The sequence below is a fragment of the Esox lucius genome, chromosome 3 (genome assembly GCF_011004845.1).
Source record: "Esox lucius isolate fEsoLuc1 chromosome 3, fEsoLuc1.pri, whole genome shotgun sequence".
Taxonomy (NCBI): Eukaryota; Metazoa; Chordata; class Actinopteri; order Esociformes; family Esocidae; genus Esox; species Esox lucius.
Genome location: NC_047571.1, coordinates 8,012,577 through 8,030,941, shown reverse-complemented (window position 1 = coordinate 8,030,941; position 18,365 = coordinate 8,012,577). Strand labels below are relative to the sequence as shown.

The following is an 18,365-nucleotide window of genomic DNA, read 5'->3' as shown; positions in this document are numbered from 1 at the left end:
CCTGCATTGATGCGGGCTTCGCGGAAGACTGCTTAAAGGGTACAAAGGGGGCGCTGCTGATCACACTTCAGAGTGGTAAAATGCTGAATGGGACAGCCTACGGAAGCTACGGACTCGTAGACACAGCGAGCACGCGCAATTTAAGTCCATGAGACTGAAAGTCCACATGAAGTGCGCCATTTGGGACAGGGCCTTAGTTTGTTTTACACTGCTCTAGGACACCTCTGAAAACTCAGAAGTAATTAGTCTGTGGGAGACCACCTAGACTTGTCATAAAACTACGTATGAAAGAATAACTGTATCACAACAAAACACTCTTTAAAGAGAGATCGTGGAGGCATTTTAATTGTTAACAATTTAATTTAGTCATATCAACACATCCCTAGGAACACTTACCACATTTTTCTGGAAGTCAGTTTCACAGAGCTTCAACTCCAGATCATCCACTTCAGTAAAACTCTTCAATGGAAAGGGGACTCCCTCAGGCAAGACAGGAACCACACAGTTTTGTTCTCCCTGCTGCAGAAGACTTCGAATCATGCTACCTTGGACATTTTGGCACTCCTTAATTTCTTCCAGTATTGTCAGTACACGAACAAACATTCCATCCCTCACTGCCATTCCACTGGGCTGAACTGGTCTGCAGGGAGTATTAGTGGAGCCTGTCTGAGCTGGGGTGCTGCGACCTGGGGTTTGTACTTCCTGTAAGAGAGAAAGAAAATAAGATAAGAGAGAAAATTATAATTATGCATCCATTTACTAAAGCATTGCATGAATTTTTGTCTCCCTGAGGAAAAATTCCATTCTGCTTTAGGAGAGGAAGAATTGTCAAAACTCGTTAAATCATCTAAATCATCAACATGCATGTTAGACCCTATACCGACTAAGCCATTAACGTTTTGAAGCTTACATGGAGAGAATAAATTGTATTGTTTTTAAAAACTTGAACTATTAATCATTATCATGTAAATAAATGGCCAGAATGCATTAAAAGTGTTTTTTTTTTTTTAACAGTGTTGTGTAAGCTCCTAAGTTAATATTTTTTTAAATGGAAATGAATGAATCAAAAATGTCTCGGTTACGGATGTAACCCTCGTTCCCTGAGTTCAGGGAATGGAGACAGATTCAGGGAACTGTCCATTAGGCATTATAGGCGGTCGCCTAGGGCCCCACCTTTCAAGGGGGGCCCCCAATCTTATGACGTTCATAATAAATATTTTATTAATAATGTTACTAAAAAGCTCGGGTGAGCACTTTTAGACGAATCATTGCGTGGATCTTACTAAACATGATACAGTTCACAAAGACGGTAGCTACAAAAATACCCAGACCCACTACATACCATGTAGGCTATAGTTCATACATGACAAATTTCCGAAAAAGATGATAAATGCATAAGAATATAATTAATAAAATACGAAAACATAAGAAATATACACAGTAGCGCGTCACACACTAATTTGCATAATGCCGCCCGTGATATAGTGGGAGACCTCGAGAACCGTAATTATCACAGTATTCACACACACAGACTCCACCACACTTCTCTCCAAAATGCTCACTTTTTAGAAACAAGAGACAATTTTTTTTTATTTGTGGCGCTCTAAACTTAGGCCTATATATTAGGCATTTTGCATGACAAAAATGTGTTGTCAAAAATAAAATACCAAATATTATAATCTCTATGTTAATATCGACTTCACATATTTGGATTGCCTCTTGTCTGTCATAACGTCACGAAGTCTCGTCAGAGTCGAAGTCATGTCAGCAACTCAGCTATGCTTTTTAGTTAATTGAATTGAAATCAGAATTTTAATAGAAATGGCATCCAAACGCCATCTTGTTTGAGGAAGAAAGACAAGCTCAAAGTAAAGGTATGTTCTTCTGACTTCTATAAATAATGCGTTATTTTTTGCTGTATTAGTTTTAATAAAAATAAATGTAACAATACAATGATCGCAGACAGACAGACATGGAAAAATGGCCCACATTCAGCATGTTAAGAATTGTCTACCCATGCATTTTGTATTGATTTCTACCCTCTGATGAAGATATTGTACGTTAGTTCTTTAAATTAAGGTGGGCCATCTCAGGCCTAGCCTAGGTGAAGGGTAATTAGGTTGTAAAGAGTACGCAAAATGGCCGTTTTACCCCATTTGATAAGTTAATTATGCAATTAATTATGCAATTAGTCTCTTTCTCTGCAATTTCTCAACTGAGAATAATGGTCATTACTAATCACGATTATAATTTTGAGCAAAATCAAATTTCATTATTATCATGAAGTCCTAACCCACCTTCCTTCCAAATTCATATTTAACCCACCATAAAATGTCTAAATAATGCAAAGAAAAAAAAGTGTTATTGTGATCATCATCATGTAGCATTGCATTTCTAGTCATTATGCATAATTGTAACAGTATCTAATGCATTACAAAAACACCTTTAATTTATCCTTATTTTATGTGTGCTTTCTGTCTTTTATGTACTAGGGGCTATGCTAAAATTCCTTAAAGTACACACAGCTGCAGCGACAGTCACAGACTCAGTCCATGACGCCGCAACATCAAAATGTTTCCGTTGTGCTACTGGTGAGGATTATCATTTTTAGTTGCACTCTGATATAAAACACTAGTTGTATTTATTTATATTGTACAACACAACATTGTGCCTACTTCATTTAAATCAGCCTTTACACTGTCCATTCATCCATTCCCTCTCCTTGAACTGCCACCTTAACGTGGTGGAGGGGTTTGAGTACCCGAGTGACCCTAGGAGCTATGTTGTCTGGGGCTATATGCCCCTGGTAGGGTCTCCCAAGGCAAACAGGTCCTAGGCGACGGGTCAGACTAAGAGCGGTTCAAAAACCCCTTAATGATGAAAACAATCTTGTGTTCTGTGACGTCGCCCGGCATGGCGCAGCCGGGGCCCCAACCTGGAGCCAGGCCCGGGGTTGGGGCTCGTTTGCGAGCGCCTGGTGGCCGGGCCTTTCCCCATGGGGCCCGGCTGGGCCCAGCCCGAACGAGCAACATGGGGCCGCCCTCCCGTGGGCTCACCACCCACAGGAGGGACCATAAGGGGCCGGTGCAGAGAGGATCGGGCGGCAGTCGAAGGCGGGGGCCTAGTCCCTGGACACAGAAACTAGCTCTAGGGACGTGGAACGTCACCTCGCTGGTGGGGAAGGAGCCTAAGATCGTGCGTGAGGTTGAGAGGTTCCGACTAGTGGTAGTCGGGATCACCTCTACGCACGGCTTGGGCTCTGGAACCACACTCCTTGAGAGAGGATGGACTCTTCACCACTCTGGAGTTGCCCATGGTGAGAGGCGGTGGGCTGGTGTGGGTTTGCTTATAGCTCCCCAGCTCTGCCGCCATGTGTTGGAGTTTACCCCGGTGAACGAGAGGGTCGTTTCCCTGCGCCTACGGGTCGGGGATAGGTCTCTCACTGTTGTGTGTGCCTACGGGCCGAACGGCAGTGCAGAGTACCCGACCTTCTTGGAGTTTCTGGGAGGGGTGCTGGAAAGTGCTCCGACTGGGGACTCTATCGTTCTACTGGGGGACTTCAACGCCCACGTGGGCAACGACAGTGACACCTGGAGCGGCGTGATTGGGAGGAACGGCCCCCATGATCTGAACCCGAGCGCTGTTCAGTTCTTGGACTTCTGTGCTAGTCACAGTTTGTCCATAACGAACACATGTTCAAGCATAAGGGTGTCCATCAGTGCGCGTGGCACCAGGACACCCTAGGCCGCAGGTCGATGATCGACTTTGTTGTCGTTTCATCTGACCTGTGGCCGTATGTCTTGGACACTTGGGTGAAGAGAGGGGCGGAGCTGTCAACTGATCACCACCTGGTTGTGAGTTGGATCCAATGGCAGGGGAGGAAGCTGGACAGACTCGGCAGGCCCAAGCGTACTGTAAGGGTCTGCTGGGAACGTCTGGCCGAGTCTCCTGTCAGAGAGATCTTTAACTCCCACCTCCGGCAGAGCTTCGACTGGATCCCGAGGGAGGCTGGAGATATTGAGTCCGAGTGGACCATGTTCTCCACCGCCATTGTCGAAGCGGCCGCTCTGAGCTGTGGCCGTAAGGTCTCCGTGCCTGTCGAGGCGGCAATCCCCGAACCCGGTGGTGGACACCGGAAGTAAGGGATGCTGTCAAGCTGAAGAAGGAGTCCTATCAGGCCTGGTTGGCATGTGGGACTCCTGAGGCAGCTGACGGGTACCAACAGGCCAAGCGGACTGCAGCCCGGGTGGTTGTGGAGGCAAAAACTCGGGCCTGGGAGGAGTTTGGTGAGGCCATGGAGAAGGACTATCGGCTGGCCTCGAAGAGATTCTGGCAAACCATCCGGCGCCTCAGGAGAGGGAAACAGTGCCGTACCAACGCTGTTTACAGTAGAGGTGGGCAGCTGTTGACCTCAACAGGGGATGTCGTCGGGCTGTGGAAGGAGTACTTCGAGGATCTCCTCAATCCCGCCGTCACGTCTTCCATTGAGGAAGCAGAGGATGAGGGCTCAGAGGTGGACTCGTCCATCACCCGGGCTGAAGTCACAGAGGTGGTTAAGAAACTCCTCAGTGGCAAGGCACCGGGGGTGGATGAGATCCGCCCTGAGTACCTCAAGTCTCTGGATGTTGTGGGGCTGTCTTGGCTGACACGCCTGTGCAACATCGCATGGCAGTCGGGGACAGTGCCTCTGGGATGGCAGACCGGGGTGGTGGTCCCTCTTTTTAAGAAGGGGGACTGGAGGGTGTGTTCCAACTATAGGGGGATCACACTTCTCAGCCTCCCCGGGAAAGTCTATGCCAGAGTTCTGGAGAGGAGAATATGGCTGATAGTAGAACCTCGGATTCAGGAGGAACATTGTGGTTTTTGTCCGGGCCGTGGAACACTGGACCAGCTCTATACCCTCTACAGGGTGATGGAGGGTTCATGGCAGTTTGCCCAACCAATCCACATGTGTTTTGTGGATTTGGAGAAGGCATTCAACTGTGTCCCTCACGGCATCCTGTGGAGGGTGCTTCGGGAATATGGGGTCATGGGTCCTTTGCTAAGGGCTGTCAGGTCCCTGTACGACCGAAGCAGGAGCTTGGGCCGCATTGCCGGCAGTAAGTCAGACTTGTTCCCCGTGCATGTTGGACTCCGGCAGGGCTGCCCTTTGTCACCGGTTCTGTTCGTAATTTTTATGGACAGAATTTCAAGGCGCAGCCAGGGGCCGGAGGGTGTCAGGTTTGGGGACCACACGATTTCGTCTCTGCTCTTTGCAGATGATGTTGTCGTGTTGGCCCCTTCAAGCCAGGACATTCAGCATACACTTGGACGGTTTGCAGCCGAGTGTGAAGCGGTGGGGATGAAAATCAGTACCTCCAAATCCAGTCGATGTATCAGTCTGTCGTGGTGAAGAAAGAGCTGAGCCGCAAGGCGAAGCTCTCGATTTACCGGTCAATCTACGTTCCTACTCTCACCTATGGTCATGACCGAAAGGACAAGATCCCGGATACAGGCGGCCGAAATGAGCTTTCTCCGCAGGGTGGCTGGGCGATCCCTTAGAGATAGGGTGAGAAGCTCGGTCACCCGGGAGGAGCTCAGAGTAGAGCCGCTGCTCCTCCACATCGAGAGGGGTCAGCTGAGGTGGCTTGGGCATCTGTTTCAGGTGTCCCCCCGGAAGAGCTGGAGGAAGTGTCTGGGGAGAGGGAAGTCTGGGCATCCCTGCTTAGACTGCTGCCCCCGCGACCGGGCCCCGGATAAGCGGAAGATGATGGATGGATGTGCCTACTTTATTTAAATCAGCCTTTACACTGTCCATTCATTTGTGTTAATGTATATTTAATATTTAAGGGTCATCTGCTGATCCTGAGGCAAAACCGCAGTCTTCAGAATCCCATCCATCTGATTCCCAAGCAAAAGAGACTACTCCAACTGAGGCACCTTATGCAGATGTTTCAGCTAAAGTCCAGCAAGCTCCACCTCTTGATCCAGCTGACTGGCCTTTTGTCTTGTCAGGTGCAATGAGATCTGATTTAGTAAACAGAGGTCCAATGCAACCAAAATCTGACTTAAAATTTCCCAGAAGAGAAGATGGTAGATCGTGTCACCAACACTACTTTTACTGGACTTTGGTAAATGGTGAGCAAATTAGGAGAAGCTGGCTAAGCTATTCACCTAAAAGCAATGCACTCTTCTGCTTTTGCTGTAAATTGTTTTCTGTAAAAGAGTACAACTAAATCAGAAGTGGATTAAATGACTGGAAAAATGCACCATCCATTTTAAACATCCACGAGAATTCACCTGAACACATCAAACATCTGACAGCATGGAAGGAGTTAGCGATGCGTCTCGAAAAGGGGGAAACAATAAACATGCAGGAAATGTCAGTTCTAGAGTTTGAGAAGAGGCGCTGGAGGGAGGTTCTTACCTGCTTAGTGGCCATAATCCAGTCCCCTTCACGCAGAAACCTGGCATTGAGAGGATCAATCACATTTTTGTCACTTAAATATTGAAATTGTCATCTCTCGCTTGGGAGACCAAGCGTGATCCCAATTCGTCAGGGAAACCCGACGACACGTTGGAGTTCCCTTGGACGAAAGGGAACTTAATTTAGCTGAACAATAACTTTTTCTTCTAGAACTACTGTACAGCCAAAACAATCTCAGTAAATTATCACTGTAAAGCTGCTTTGAAACAATCTGTTTTGTAAAAGCACTATATAAATGAAGGTGACTTGACTTTTAAAGGATGAGGTGGAGGTGGTGTAGCGGTTCGCTGATTCCCAAGTCCTTTCATTAGAAGCCTTCTTGGGGGTGGTGGAGCAGCCATTTCTGGGAAATTCTTCACTGTCTGAGTCAGAATCAATAAATCTGAGTCTAAAACACAGGAGAAATGTTTTACCGTCACTACATATGAACTAAGAAGCATAAGGGTAGACAATATCAAAAGTGCAATTTTTATACAAGAACCTGGTTCAAAGATAAGGTAGTTGTGTGTGTGCACGCGCGCCAGTTACGTCTGTGAGCGCTCTGATTCCGAACATCCGACAACTCGTGCACTAATATGCCCCTAGTGCACTAATATGCATTAGTTCATGCTTTCATGCAGAGATAATCAATTGGTTAGTGTATGACTCATGAAGAACGGAACTATTAATTAATGATTACTGCTAGTAACGGGCGATATAAACGATATGCGATATAAACGTTACAAAATTGGCCAACGATAGAGATTTTAATTATATTGCACTATCGCGATAATGCATGTTGATGATGCGCAATGCGAACTACCCGCGAAATCTAGAGCCACGAGCTGCAGCCGGCTGCAACGCATCATATTCGTCATCATCTTAATTAAACACGGCTGAAAGCGAAACGAAGGAGCTGGTGAAAAAGATCGCTGCAACATCCATTATTTGGACTTGGTTCGGATTTAAGCCGTCCGACGAGCAGCAGCAAACTATATAAACTATACAGAGTGTGTGGGGCAACAGTTCGGTAACACACGACTAATCCATTTTACTCAAATTCAAAATGAAACTTATCAATGAATGCCAGCACGCGCCCGTGTTCACAATATATTGGTGTTTCTATCTATGTGTGTGTGCAATTTTAAGATTTGTTGTTGTGTTGCTTTTTAACTTTTTTCGCTTTGCATCTTTTGTGTCCTTCAAGAAAATAGCCTAACTAAAACTACATTTAGTGCCTTCTGCACTGTTTTGCACTTTTTACTGTCTATGACATGGCGCTGTGAGATATTTCAAGCCTTTATTTGTTATAATTTTGATGATTATGGCTTACAGGTTTATGAAAACTTTTTCAAAATATTCTAATTAAAAATGTGGGTTTTCATAAGCTACAAGCCATATAAACATTAGGCCTACTTAAAGTCTCTGCAGCTAGTGTAGGCTACTTGAATGTAATTTATCTGCAACATTATGTTGTATAATTCCAGTTTTGCACAATAAATGTTCTCAAAACTACATACACTGTTTATTTCTTTCCTTTCCTTCCTTCCTTCTTTCTTTAAGTACATTTAGCAGTTGTTTAGCAGGGTATGTGTAACCTACGGTGGCCCTGAAGTGCAAATCACAACAACAAATCATAAAACACAACGACAAATCATAAAACACAACAGCAAATCATAAAACACAACAACAAATCATAAAACACAACGACAAATCATGAAACACAACGACAAATCATGAAACACAACAACAAATCATGAATCACAACGGCAAATAGGAAAACACAACGGCAAATACAAAACACTTCAACAAATCATGAAACACAACGACATTAACTTCTAACGGAAAAGGTAGGGCCAATCTAACAGGAAATGAGTACTCTCACGCTTGCTAGGCAGACCTCCCTTCGCAGAAGAAGCTTGCTAGACCTCATCCTTTCATTCGGCGCCAACATTAATAAAGGATGTTTTGCCGTCATTGTGGGAAAAAGTTGTTAGAGAACAAGCCACATTTTTGCAGTAGTTGTGGCAAGAGACTCTGAGAAAGTCTTGAAACAACGTCTTTGGCTCAACCCACCGATGGACCAACTTCAGGTAAGTTAACGTAACCTTATTTGTAACTTATGGTGAGTTTCCCATGTCTGTCGGTCCGCAAGCTAAGGAACAAAATAATGTTCAGAATGATATACTCTGTTGCGCTGTATTAGTTACTGCGCTGTGTAAGTTTATAGCCGATGTCGTGCCAAGGTAGTTACCCCCGTATAAAGTTTGTCTGCGGCTGCACGAGCGCACATGCATCCAGTGAAGACAGTGTGGCACTAACACTAGTGACTGCCAAAAAGTGATTTCAGTCAAATAAAAAGGTATTTCAGCAGGTAAAACAGACGAGTACATTAGATGCCGTATACACGTAAATGGCATGCCTGATCTTTCTATAAACTGTAAATTTAAGTAACAAGAAACTTACGTTTCAAAAAGACATATCTTTGCTGTTACCAAGGACATAGTTATGTATATTTGCATATGATCCTTGGCAGACGATCGCGTTGGCACCACAACATCTCTGCCTAAAACTGAATTAACTGATTCCCCCCTGTGCCATTCAGATACGTTGTCAATTATTTATAAACAAGGTGATAATGAGATCAGATATCTGTCAAGGAAACCGTGTCCTTAGTATTCTAGCCATTTGTTATTGTAACTTTTGTTTCCATTAACCTGCAATGCAGGATTTGCCATTTTATAAGAATGCATGTTCTGTTTTCCTGTAGTATCCCAGAATCCTCCTTCCAACCCAACCCCAAGATTAAAAACCTTTCTGGAATACCGGAAGAAAAAAGCAGAGGAAAGACAAAATTTCTCCTTTGGTAAAATGCGGGAAAAGAAAAAGGAAAAAAGGAAAGTGCAGGTAAGCAAATGTGTTTTGATATGGCTCAGAGTGAGAGTGAATAATTATTCCAACTCAACTCTAGTGTCACTTACCATCGACATCCCATCATCATTTGAACTCTATACCTAAGCCCCCTAGTAGGGTAAATTTAATGGCAAACAATATAGTTTGGCTTGTATCAAGTCATGTTGGGAGATAAAATATGTAAATGTTTGAAATAGGTTTCTGCATTGTAGTCAATTCACTCAAAAAACAACATAGAATTCCCTAAGTTTACCTATTAGACATATTTCTTACTTTTCAACTGATTTTTGATAATGAATATCAATTGTTGTGTTCTGTGTAAATGAAATACTTTTTTTAATACTCATAATTTGGCCACGATCAAGATTTGATAAATGTATTTACAAAAGTGCCTTCCAAAACAGCTGTTTACTAGGATGTGAAGGAAGGATTATGGCTGCTCTGCTTTTGTCACGGTCGTGGGATGAAAAGGACACAGGCGCAGAGTAGAGGTAGGTAAGGTAATCCATGTTTAATGCAAAATAAAGAAAGAAGGACTCCAACAAAACAAAAGGCAGCAACCAGTGACGTGGGTATTCCTTACACAGGATAAACAAAACCAAAATGAACCACGCCTTGAGGCCTACAAACTAAACTTAAATAGGGTCCCCAATTGGAGGCAATAACTAACACCTGCCTCCAATTGGGGAAACCAAAAAAAGGAGTAGAGGTGGCTAAAGGCCACCTCCTGTCCTGTCCTGGCTATGCCCCGAGCCCAGCGCAGAGATGGCTAGGGGCACAGCCAGGACGTGACAGCTTTGAGTCACATTTTGAGTGAAAAATCCATTTTGGGTCTGTGTAACATTTGCAAACCGAGAAACAACCACTTTTGAATTAAGAATTAAATAATTGAAGTTCTTTAAACCAGATGAAGAGCCTCCCTACCAGTTCCTGTGTTTTCTATTGCCGATTAATCTTGGCTTGATGACAGCTCAGACGGGTGGTTTAAAGCCAGTATGTGGGAAAACCCTTCCATTATCAACAGATTCTGACATCACCACTCAAAGTCTTCTTGATCAGAGTGTGAAGAAAATGAGGGACTTCAACCAAGACTTGGATGAAGGAGCCTTCATCCTTCTGTATCCAGATGGATCTGAAGTCATCAATACCCCTGGGACACAAAGACCTTTTATTTTAGAAGAATATAAGGCAGATTTAGGCAAAGCATATCAAAGGATCATATTTTTTATCTGCCCAAAGAAGGACTTTGAAAAAGGTAAGTTGTCATGTTTTGCAATTGCCATTTACTTCTGTGACTAGATGTTTCACCTTTGAGAGATAAATAAGTTTAAAAATAGCTCCCCATGGTGTCTTCTGCATTCATGTTAAAATTACTGCAAGCCCCTTGCAGTTGTAGGTGCATAAAAAACATTTTGCTGTGTTAAGTATTGATCAACCTCCATTGTCTTTTTAATGCTTTACTACAGCAATTTCAACCTCTGCATGAAAGCAGTCCAATGCAGATGAATACAGAGGATATTGGTCCAAGTACCTCTGGATGTCATGGAACGACGAGTACTTATTACAGGTTTGGTTTTGGGGCTTTTGTTTTGAAAAGGTCTGAAATATTAACACTCTTAACTACTGATAAGAAGACACACGGTATGTTTCATTAATATAGTATTTTGTGTACATATTTTCTTTTTGCAGCAACTACACAGACCTGTATGCACCTATCGTCATTGATGACGATGATGACGAGGATGAAGCTCTAACTGTCAAAGAAACAAATGAGGCATCTTCTAAAGAACCTATGTGAGTCATGAGTGCATTATTAGAGTATTATACATCATCCTGTCTGATTGTAGAATCAACTTGCACAGAGTACGAGAAGTCATTAAACAAATAAACATCACTGTATTAAGAAGGGTGATACACCAATTTCAGTTACTGTGGCGAGAGAAAACTGTTTGTACTAGGTCCAGTAGAGAGATGTCTTTTTGTAAGAACTACATTTGAATGTATTAAATGTAGCCTATTGTTTTATTACCTGCCTAGAGACTGCCCAAAGGAGTCAAAAATCATGTGTTAGGAGTACAATTTAAATATAGATTGGAAGGAATGCTTACTTCCATTTGTGTCCAGCTAATAAGCTACAAACTTATGCTTGGAGCATCTTTCTTTTTTTTTTTACACACAATGTAACTTTTCTTCTTTTTGTTTGAGGCATACAAGTGCACCTGAAATAATTGCAAATTTGGCGCTTCCCATTGACCACAAGAAAGTCAGCAGATTCAACGTGTCCAGATCTAATGTATGGGATGGTGCTGTCAGAGGTTTTCAGCGTTGCACATACTCTAAGGAGAATGACATGTTTGTAAAGTTTACTGATGATGCTGGCTCCCCTGAAGAAGGCCTTGATACTGGCGGACCAAGGTGGGAATTCCTCACTCTTCTGATGAATGATCTGAAGCATCACACTATCTTTGATGGACCTCCAGAAAGCCGTTACCTGGTGTGCAACTCTACAGGTGCCCCCCCCCCCCCCCCCCCCCCCCATGGCAGTTAATGTATTTTTTTCACAAGTGTTAATATATTTAGATATAAGTATTTTTGTTGTACATTAAATCCCACTTTCTGCAAAATGTAAGCACTTTAACCTTTTCACGCTTGAGTTTCAAATATTCCTTACCGACCCCCCAGCGTGAGTTTTTTTGCACGTGACTTCAGTAATCTCCAGCATTTGAACTCACGCCAGCATTTGAACAGTCACCTTGCTAGGTAAGGACCAGTACATGCATTGCAAGCTCCTCTCGTTGACTCGAATTCTAAGAGCTGCAAAAGTTGGTTGATTTATAACTGTAGCTAGCTAGAAAACGTCAGCTAACCGCTAGCAAACGTCAGCTGCCCGCTAGCTAAGAAATCGTGACCAGTAATTCAGTGCAGTGAAAATGAATAAACTATATAAAATGCGTACAACGGGGAACAGAACTTTTTTTCAATGGTTTTGATCGGTAGTAGTCGCTAATATAATTCGTTTTTGTGTATTAGTGTTGGCTGTCTGTTGGTACGTAAGTAACACTTCTTGTCCCGATTTGAATGCTTTCTGCCTGGTTAATATCATAGTATGGTTTTGAAACAATTACAATCAGGAAATAAAGTTATAAACACTGTTTGAGCTAAATGTGAGTAAATAATAGCGCGGTTTTACCAGCCATTGTTACGTTAATTGTAGCTAGGTATGCTAATGGTGCGTTCTAAACATGACATTCTAATCACACCGGTGTGATCGTACGCTTCAGGGACCACTCTAGATTGATCACACCGGTGTGATCGTACACGCCAAAGGGTTAAAATAAGGGTTGACACTGTACACGACCCCATTAGTCTTGTTTAACTTTCTGGCCATACATCTTCTGAAGTCTGAATGGAAAATAAAGGGGTCATGTCCTTAATTTAACAGAAACTTGCTCTTAACAGATAAAGATGGCCATTAACTGTCATTTTTCTGTACTCTGCATGACAGCTGTCAGGGAAAATGAATATGTCCTGGCAGGAAAGCTCATTGCTGTGTCTATTGTACACGGGGGACCAGCACCACATTTCCTGTCAAAGGACCTCGTTAACCACATTGTAGGGAATCGCAGTTTTGGTGCCACTGTGGAAGATATCACAGATGAGCAGATAGGGAGAGTTCTGCATCAGGTATGAAATGACCTAGATTCAAGTAGTTGGTTTACTAAGAGACTACATTATTTATTTCAGAGTAAGGTCATAGTGAAATTAATCTCCCCTTCTATCAGTAAGACAACATTTTAAGTAAAACATAATTTGATCCCTGTTTGCAATTTTACTTTTGCAAAACAGCTCCATGTTCCAGACTGCTGGATGCTTCCTACATGTGAAGAGTTCTGAGGATAGGCAAACTGTTGTGGAGGAATACCTCAGATGGTATATTCTACACAGAAACCAGAGTGTTATTCAAAGGTAATAGTTCTAAAGACTAATTCTCTGCCTCCATTCATCAAACATATTTCAATCTCATGTTTAAGAACCACATACTTTCCAGTCCCATTATTTATTACTTGAATGCTTTGATAGTGGCTACAGATAAGATTGTGTGACATTCACAATTGGTATTGCGGGTTTAGTGAAAAGTTTCAGTTTTCACTCCTAGGAAGACTGGTAACTTAGACTCTGGTATAGTTACATGGTAACTGAAACCATCTGTTATATGATCATTGTTCCTAATAGATTCAAAGAAGGACTTGCAAGTCTACAGTTTTTGACCGCACTCCAGCAGCATCCGTGTGTGTTGGCCCCACTCTTGTGCCACTCTCAGAATAACCTGACAGCTGCTGACATGGAAAGACTGTTTAGTCCACACCTCAGTCCAGCAGGAAGTAACAGTCATCAGAAAGAAGGCAAAGCACTTGGATTTTGGGCAAATTTTCTTCTTGATTGTGAAGGTTTGTTATGGCTTTTTTATATTTTGTTTGTAAAAAATGAAAACCTTTAGTTTTTACACTGTTTTAACTTAATTTATTTGTTAGATGATAAAGATACTAAAACATTGTTAACTTTTCCCTTTTAGAAAAAGCGACTGCAGTGTCCCTAGAGGATGTCCTGCTGTTTGCTACAGGGCTCGCATCACTTCCACCTGCTGGAATTACACCATTACCATGCATCGAGTTCGTACCAAATTCGCCTTTTCCAATGTCAAACACCTGTGCAAATACGCTGAAGCTGCCTTTCCTTGAGACCTACAGTGTCTTTAAGACAAACATGGAGTTTGCCTTACAGAATTCTCCAGGCTTTGGATGCATTTAATGCTGTGCCAAGTCTGGATTTTGCACAGTCTTAAACATGCAGTTCATGAAGCATAAGAGTGCATGCTCAGTTCAAAGTATCTTAATTTGTATTACTTCTGTTCATCACTTTGTTCAATGAAAAAAATCATAGAACAAATGCTAAGTACAGGTCACATTACAACTGTACTCAGCTAAAATGTATGTTGTTTCATATTTGAAACCGTCTATAACGTTAGGTTGAATAATCCTTTAACTATTGAAATCTACAACCCTTTTTACCTCAGCCCAGTTGCTCCTATGGCGTTTGCACTGTATACCATGCAGAAATAAATGTAAACAATACCTCTTGAAAAGAACCACTTTTCTTTGGTTGTTCAGATCTACAATTGACACACAGTTACCTCGATGGTGAATCAGAAAATAAACAAATCGTTTGTGAGTTACATTTGAGTTTAATATATGTCTTGACTCTGGTATGACACTGCATATACTGATCTCCACTTCCCACACATGATACTCAAACAGCTGTTAGAAATCGGCGGTTTCGTATAGTGGTCAAATAATGTATAACCCGTATCAAATCGAGGGAGAAGCTCGCTCAAGTTTATTGGAAAATTGCAGCACGGATGTCATTCAGTGAACGTTCCATTATCTTCTCACTGCAATGTTGATTATCAGCTAGCCTATACATTAAGGGCGTTTCTAACTAAGACCATGTCTTTAGAAGTCAACCCCCCATGCCATATGACCATCGTAAACATTCCTACAGAGAGATAATCTAAACAGAGAGGTTTCTGTTGTTCTCATTATCTAGGCACATGCACTTCCAATGAAATGTACATTCATATTGTAATTGTTAATGCTCAGATTCCACACAGCTAAGCCACATTTGAGAATGTTTTCCTTTAACATCTGGCCTTTAAGAGTGGGCTGCAGTAGACCATATTTATAGGCCAGCTATTTCTTTCAAGGTGATATATAGTTCTGAGGATGACTCCAAATCATGTGGGTGCTGTAATCCATTTTGCTCAACAGTCTGTTGAAGATAGTCCTGAATGTCTGGATCACTGCATGAATTAAGAGTTTGCCATGACTCTGGAAACATATCCAGTTCCCTGTCTTCAATTGCCAATCCACAGTTCCTTGAACCAAACCTGCATAGTGACAATAATTCATCATAAAGGGAAAACATGACTCCAAATGTATTTCCAATAATGTGTGGTGCAATTTATGCTTTAATACACATATTTTTGTAAGAATGGATTTAGTCAATTCATTGTCAGTTGATATGAGAGTTACCTGAGGTAAGAGATAGAGTTCGTCTGGAATTCCCCCAGGACATGATGCAAGTCTGGAGGGTCTAATCCTGTGCTTATTCCAGAGGTCTGTGCACTCATCCAGGTCTTTTTGCAGAACATTACTGAAGCAGAATCTCATTATGTCCTGATGTTCATGGCTGCCATTAAAGTGTCCAGAGTGTCTCAAGTCTCCAAACAGGTCCATCCAAAATTGAGCCCTAGGAATACAATTGAAAGTTAGGCTACTTATTTTACACTAGAGCACAATATTATAACTATTAAATAACTACAAGTAGGCTACTAGAAAACATTAATATTGCTGCTGCCAATATCAGCAAAATAAATCTGATAGTGTGAATGCAAAGGTGGAAAGGCACTGCATGACCCCTCAATAATGCATTTACCTTCCTTTCCTCAAAATGGACCACCACGCCTCGATACGTTGATTCCCAACCGATAATCCATAATTGTGGCTTAAGGAGCCTGCATAGTAGTCTGTATGCTTGTGTCTGAGGGTACACTGTATTGCAGCCATGGTGCCATTTTCAGTCCCATGGTCTGTCCTCAATCTCATTGGGACCACACCAACACTCTTGACACAATTTATATAGTTGTGGGCAATGACCGATGGGTTGTTGTTAGTAGCCCCACAAACAAGCCACATGGTCCTTCTTGAAAAGCCGTCTATACATCCTGAGAGGGCCAAGCCAAAGGGTTTCAGCTTATCGTATCCATTGTAGATGTACTGATTGTATAAGTTAGTGAATTGTTGTAAGAAATGAAACAAAATATTAATTGTTTGTAACTGTGTTGAAACTGAAGGTGCAAGTCGGAGAATAGGAAACCCTGTTCAAGCGGTTGCCGGGGAGAGAAAGATTTAGTATGTCTGTTTTTTGAGAAACAGGAAACAGGTTAGAGACACACACACATAGTCTGACAGACAAGACAGAAACCAGAAGGGGGCAAGGGGATACTTGCAGTTATCCTTATAAGGAATAGAACTGGAACTGGACCAATAGCACACTTGCTTTGTGAACTTAACGACTCTATCTTTTGGGCGTAGTTGAAGTATAAAATGATGTTTTGACTGTTGATCCTTAGACATTGTGCGGCGACACCTTGTCTCCAAAAGCTTTTGTAATAAACGGAATATGCGGTACGGTAATTGACCTGACTCCTGGTGTTTTATTCTCCTTTCCAACAAACCAACTCGGGGAAGTGTTAGACTTCAACAATTTTGGGGGCTCGTCCGGGATTGGAAAAAGGAGAAGGAATTCGACCTGGTCCAGACAACCTACGCGAGATTCACAGGTTCCGAGCCGGCTCATGATAAAGGTAAGCAGAGCCTGTTATATCTAAATCTGCATATTGGCTGTGAACTAAATTGTGAACCTGTGGAAAACGTAGTGGGACTGGTTTAAATTCAGGGGGTCAGAGGAACGGTCTGTGAGTTAGAGTCTCACTGTAAGTCGAGTTAGAGGCCCGTTAATCGTTCTGGGGTTGACTACCCTACGCTACTTCCCGACGGGGACGGTGGAGAGATGCGAGTTAGAGTCTTGGCAACCAGTCGGGTTAGAGGCCGAGGACTTAGGGTCACCTCGAAATAATTATTGTGTGTAAAGGTTCACGTTCAGCTGGGTTAGAGGCCCAGGGAGTTTGGAACTCCCCAAATTTTTTATAAGACAAGTGGGTTCAAGTCCCAAAAGTGTTAGGTCAGGGACCCATTAATCATTTGTCAATCATTCTGAGTCTGGGACTCACAGTAACATAAGTCAGGTTGAAATGGACGGGGAGTTTGAGAGAGAAGTTGATGACGATGGGTGGGGTCCAGGTACGGGAAAGTGGAAACAATTGGGGATACAGGTGGCAAATGTAATGACGGTTGTAGGCAGGATGGACCCAATTCAGAAAGAAAAAGAAGGGATAGAAGAGAAATTGCGACAAGTGGTGAGTGAGGCAGGATTAAGGATGGAGGAAAGGAGACCATTACATGTTATTTTGTGGAATAAGGAGAAGGATTGTTCCAAAAATCGAGATAGAGTTAGAGACAAGAAGGAAACAGCAAATTTGGTCAAGAGAGGGAGATATAGAGAAAAGGAGAAGGAATGGGAAAAGCACAGAAAAGAATGGTGTAAATTAGCAGTGTGGTGTCAGGGCGTAGACCATTTGAACAAAGAGAAAAAGGGACAGAAAATTAAGGAGGAGAAAAAGGGAGGAGAGATAGAACCCCCAGCATATGAAGATGACTTGTGTTTGGTACAGAGCGTGCACCATTATATCCAGTGTTACGTTTAGAGAGTGGGATATTGTCTTTAGACACACAGAACAGCAAGCCCATAACTCAATTCACAGGAAAGCAAGATAAGAGAAAGTTGAGTAGGAAGGCGGAGTCAGAGAGCGAGACAGACACTGAGGGGGAGGTGAAACCGTTCAAGGCAAGGGCAGAAAGATAGAACGTGATGTACGAGGAGAGGATCGAGAAGGGGAGACAACTAGGAGAGAATAAACAGGATGAGATTACAGGGGCCATAAAGAAAAGGTCAGGCCGTACTAAAGGCAGGTTAGGTGAGGACTCAAAGTCGGGGTCGGACAATAGTGACACAGTGAGAAGGACAAAAACTAGGCAGAAAAAAGGAAATTCACATAGAGGACGGGTGTTACTCACGGGGCAAGCACTAGGGAGATGGACTGACTCGGACGAAGACCCTGACGCAGACAGTAGTGGAGATAGGAGCAAGGGAGACGTAGATGTAGACCCCCACAAGAACAAAAACTACACCATGACGCATTACAATCGATTCAAAGGACTAAAAATAAAATGTATACGCGGTCACAAGCAGGGGAAGCTAGTTGTGCTGGGTTTCAACTGCCTCTCTTTAGAGTGGGAGGCGGCGAACCGCGATATAAACCATTGGGGCT

The 18,365-nt window shown here is 42.8% G+C and overlaps 1 protein-coding gene across 2 annotated transcripts; it reads left to right on the top strand.

Annotated features, from left to right (window-relative positions):
* The first annotated feature begins 8,361 nt into the window (after positions 1 to 8,361).
* On the top strand, positions 8,362 to 13,806 carry LOC105010311 (G2/M phase-specific E3 ubiquitin-protein ligase). 2 transcript variants are annotated; one of them, XM_034288734.1, is made up of 10 exons: positions 8,362 to 8,538; positions 9,216 to 9,352; positions 9,763 to 9,849; positions 10,383 to 10,613; positions 10,825 to 10,925; positions 11,048 to 11,152; positions 11,564 to 11,868; positions 12,864 to 13,042; positions 13,205 to 13,324; positions 13,592 to 13,806. In XM_034288734.1, the coding sequence occupies exons 5-9, from the start codon at positions 10,855 to 10,857 to the stop codon at positions 13,250 to 13,252; spliced, it is 708 nt and encodes a 235-aa protein (XP_034144625.1). In that variant the 5' UTR covers positions 8,362 to 8,538; positions 9,216 to 9,352; positions 9,763 to 9,849; positions 10,383 to 10,613; positions 10,825 to 10,854; the 3' UTR covers positions 13,253 to 13,324; positions 13,592 to 13,806. The 2 variants fall into 2 exon arrangements, with proteins under 2 accessions (XP_034144625.1, XP_034144630.1); XM_034288739.1 differs by lacking the exons at positions 8,362 to 8,538; positions 9,216 to 9,352; positions 9,763 to 9,849 and having other exon boundaries at positions 10,330 to 10,613.
* The last annotated feature ends 4,559 nt before the right edge of the window (positions 13,807 to 18,365 follow it).

Bases quoted from the DNA above. Each gene is read 5' to 3' on its own strand.
- LOC105010311 (XM_034288734.1), top strand. From the start codon at position 10,855: ATGCAGATGAATACAGAGGATATTGGTCCAAGTACCTCTGGATGTCAT. The intron at 10,926-11,047 runs GTTTGGTTTTGG...TTCTTTTTGCAG, and splicing joins ACGACGAGTACTTATTACAG to CAACTACACAGACCTGTATG. The intron at 13,043-13,204 runs GTATGAAATGAC...TTTGCAAAACAG, and splicing joins TAGGGAGAGTTCTGCATCAG to CTCCATGTTCCAGACTGCTG.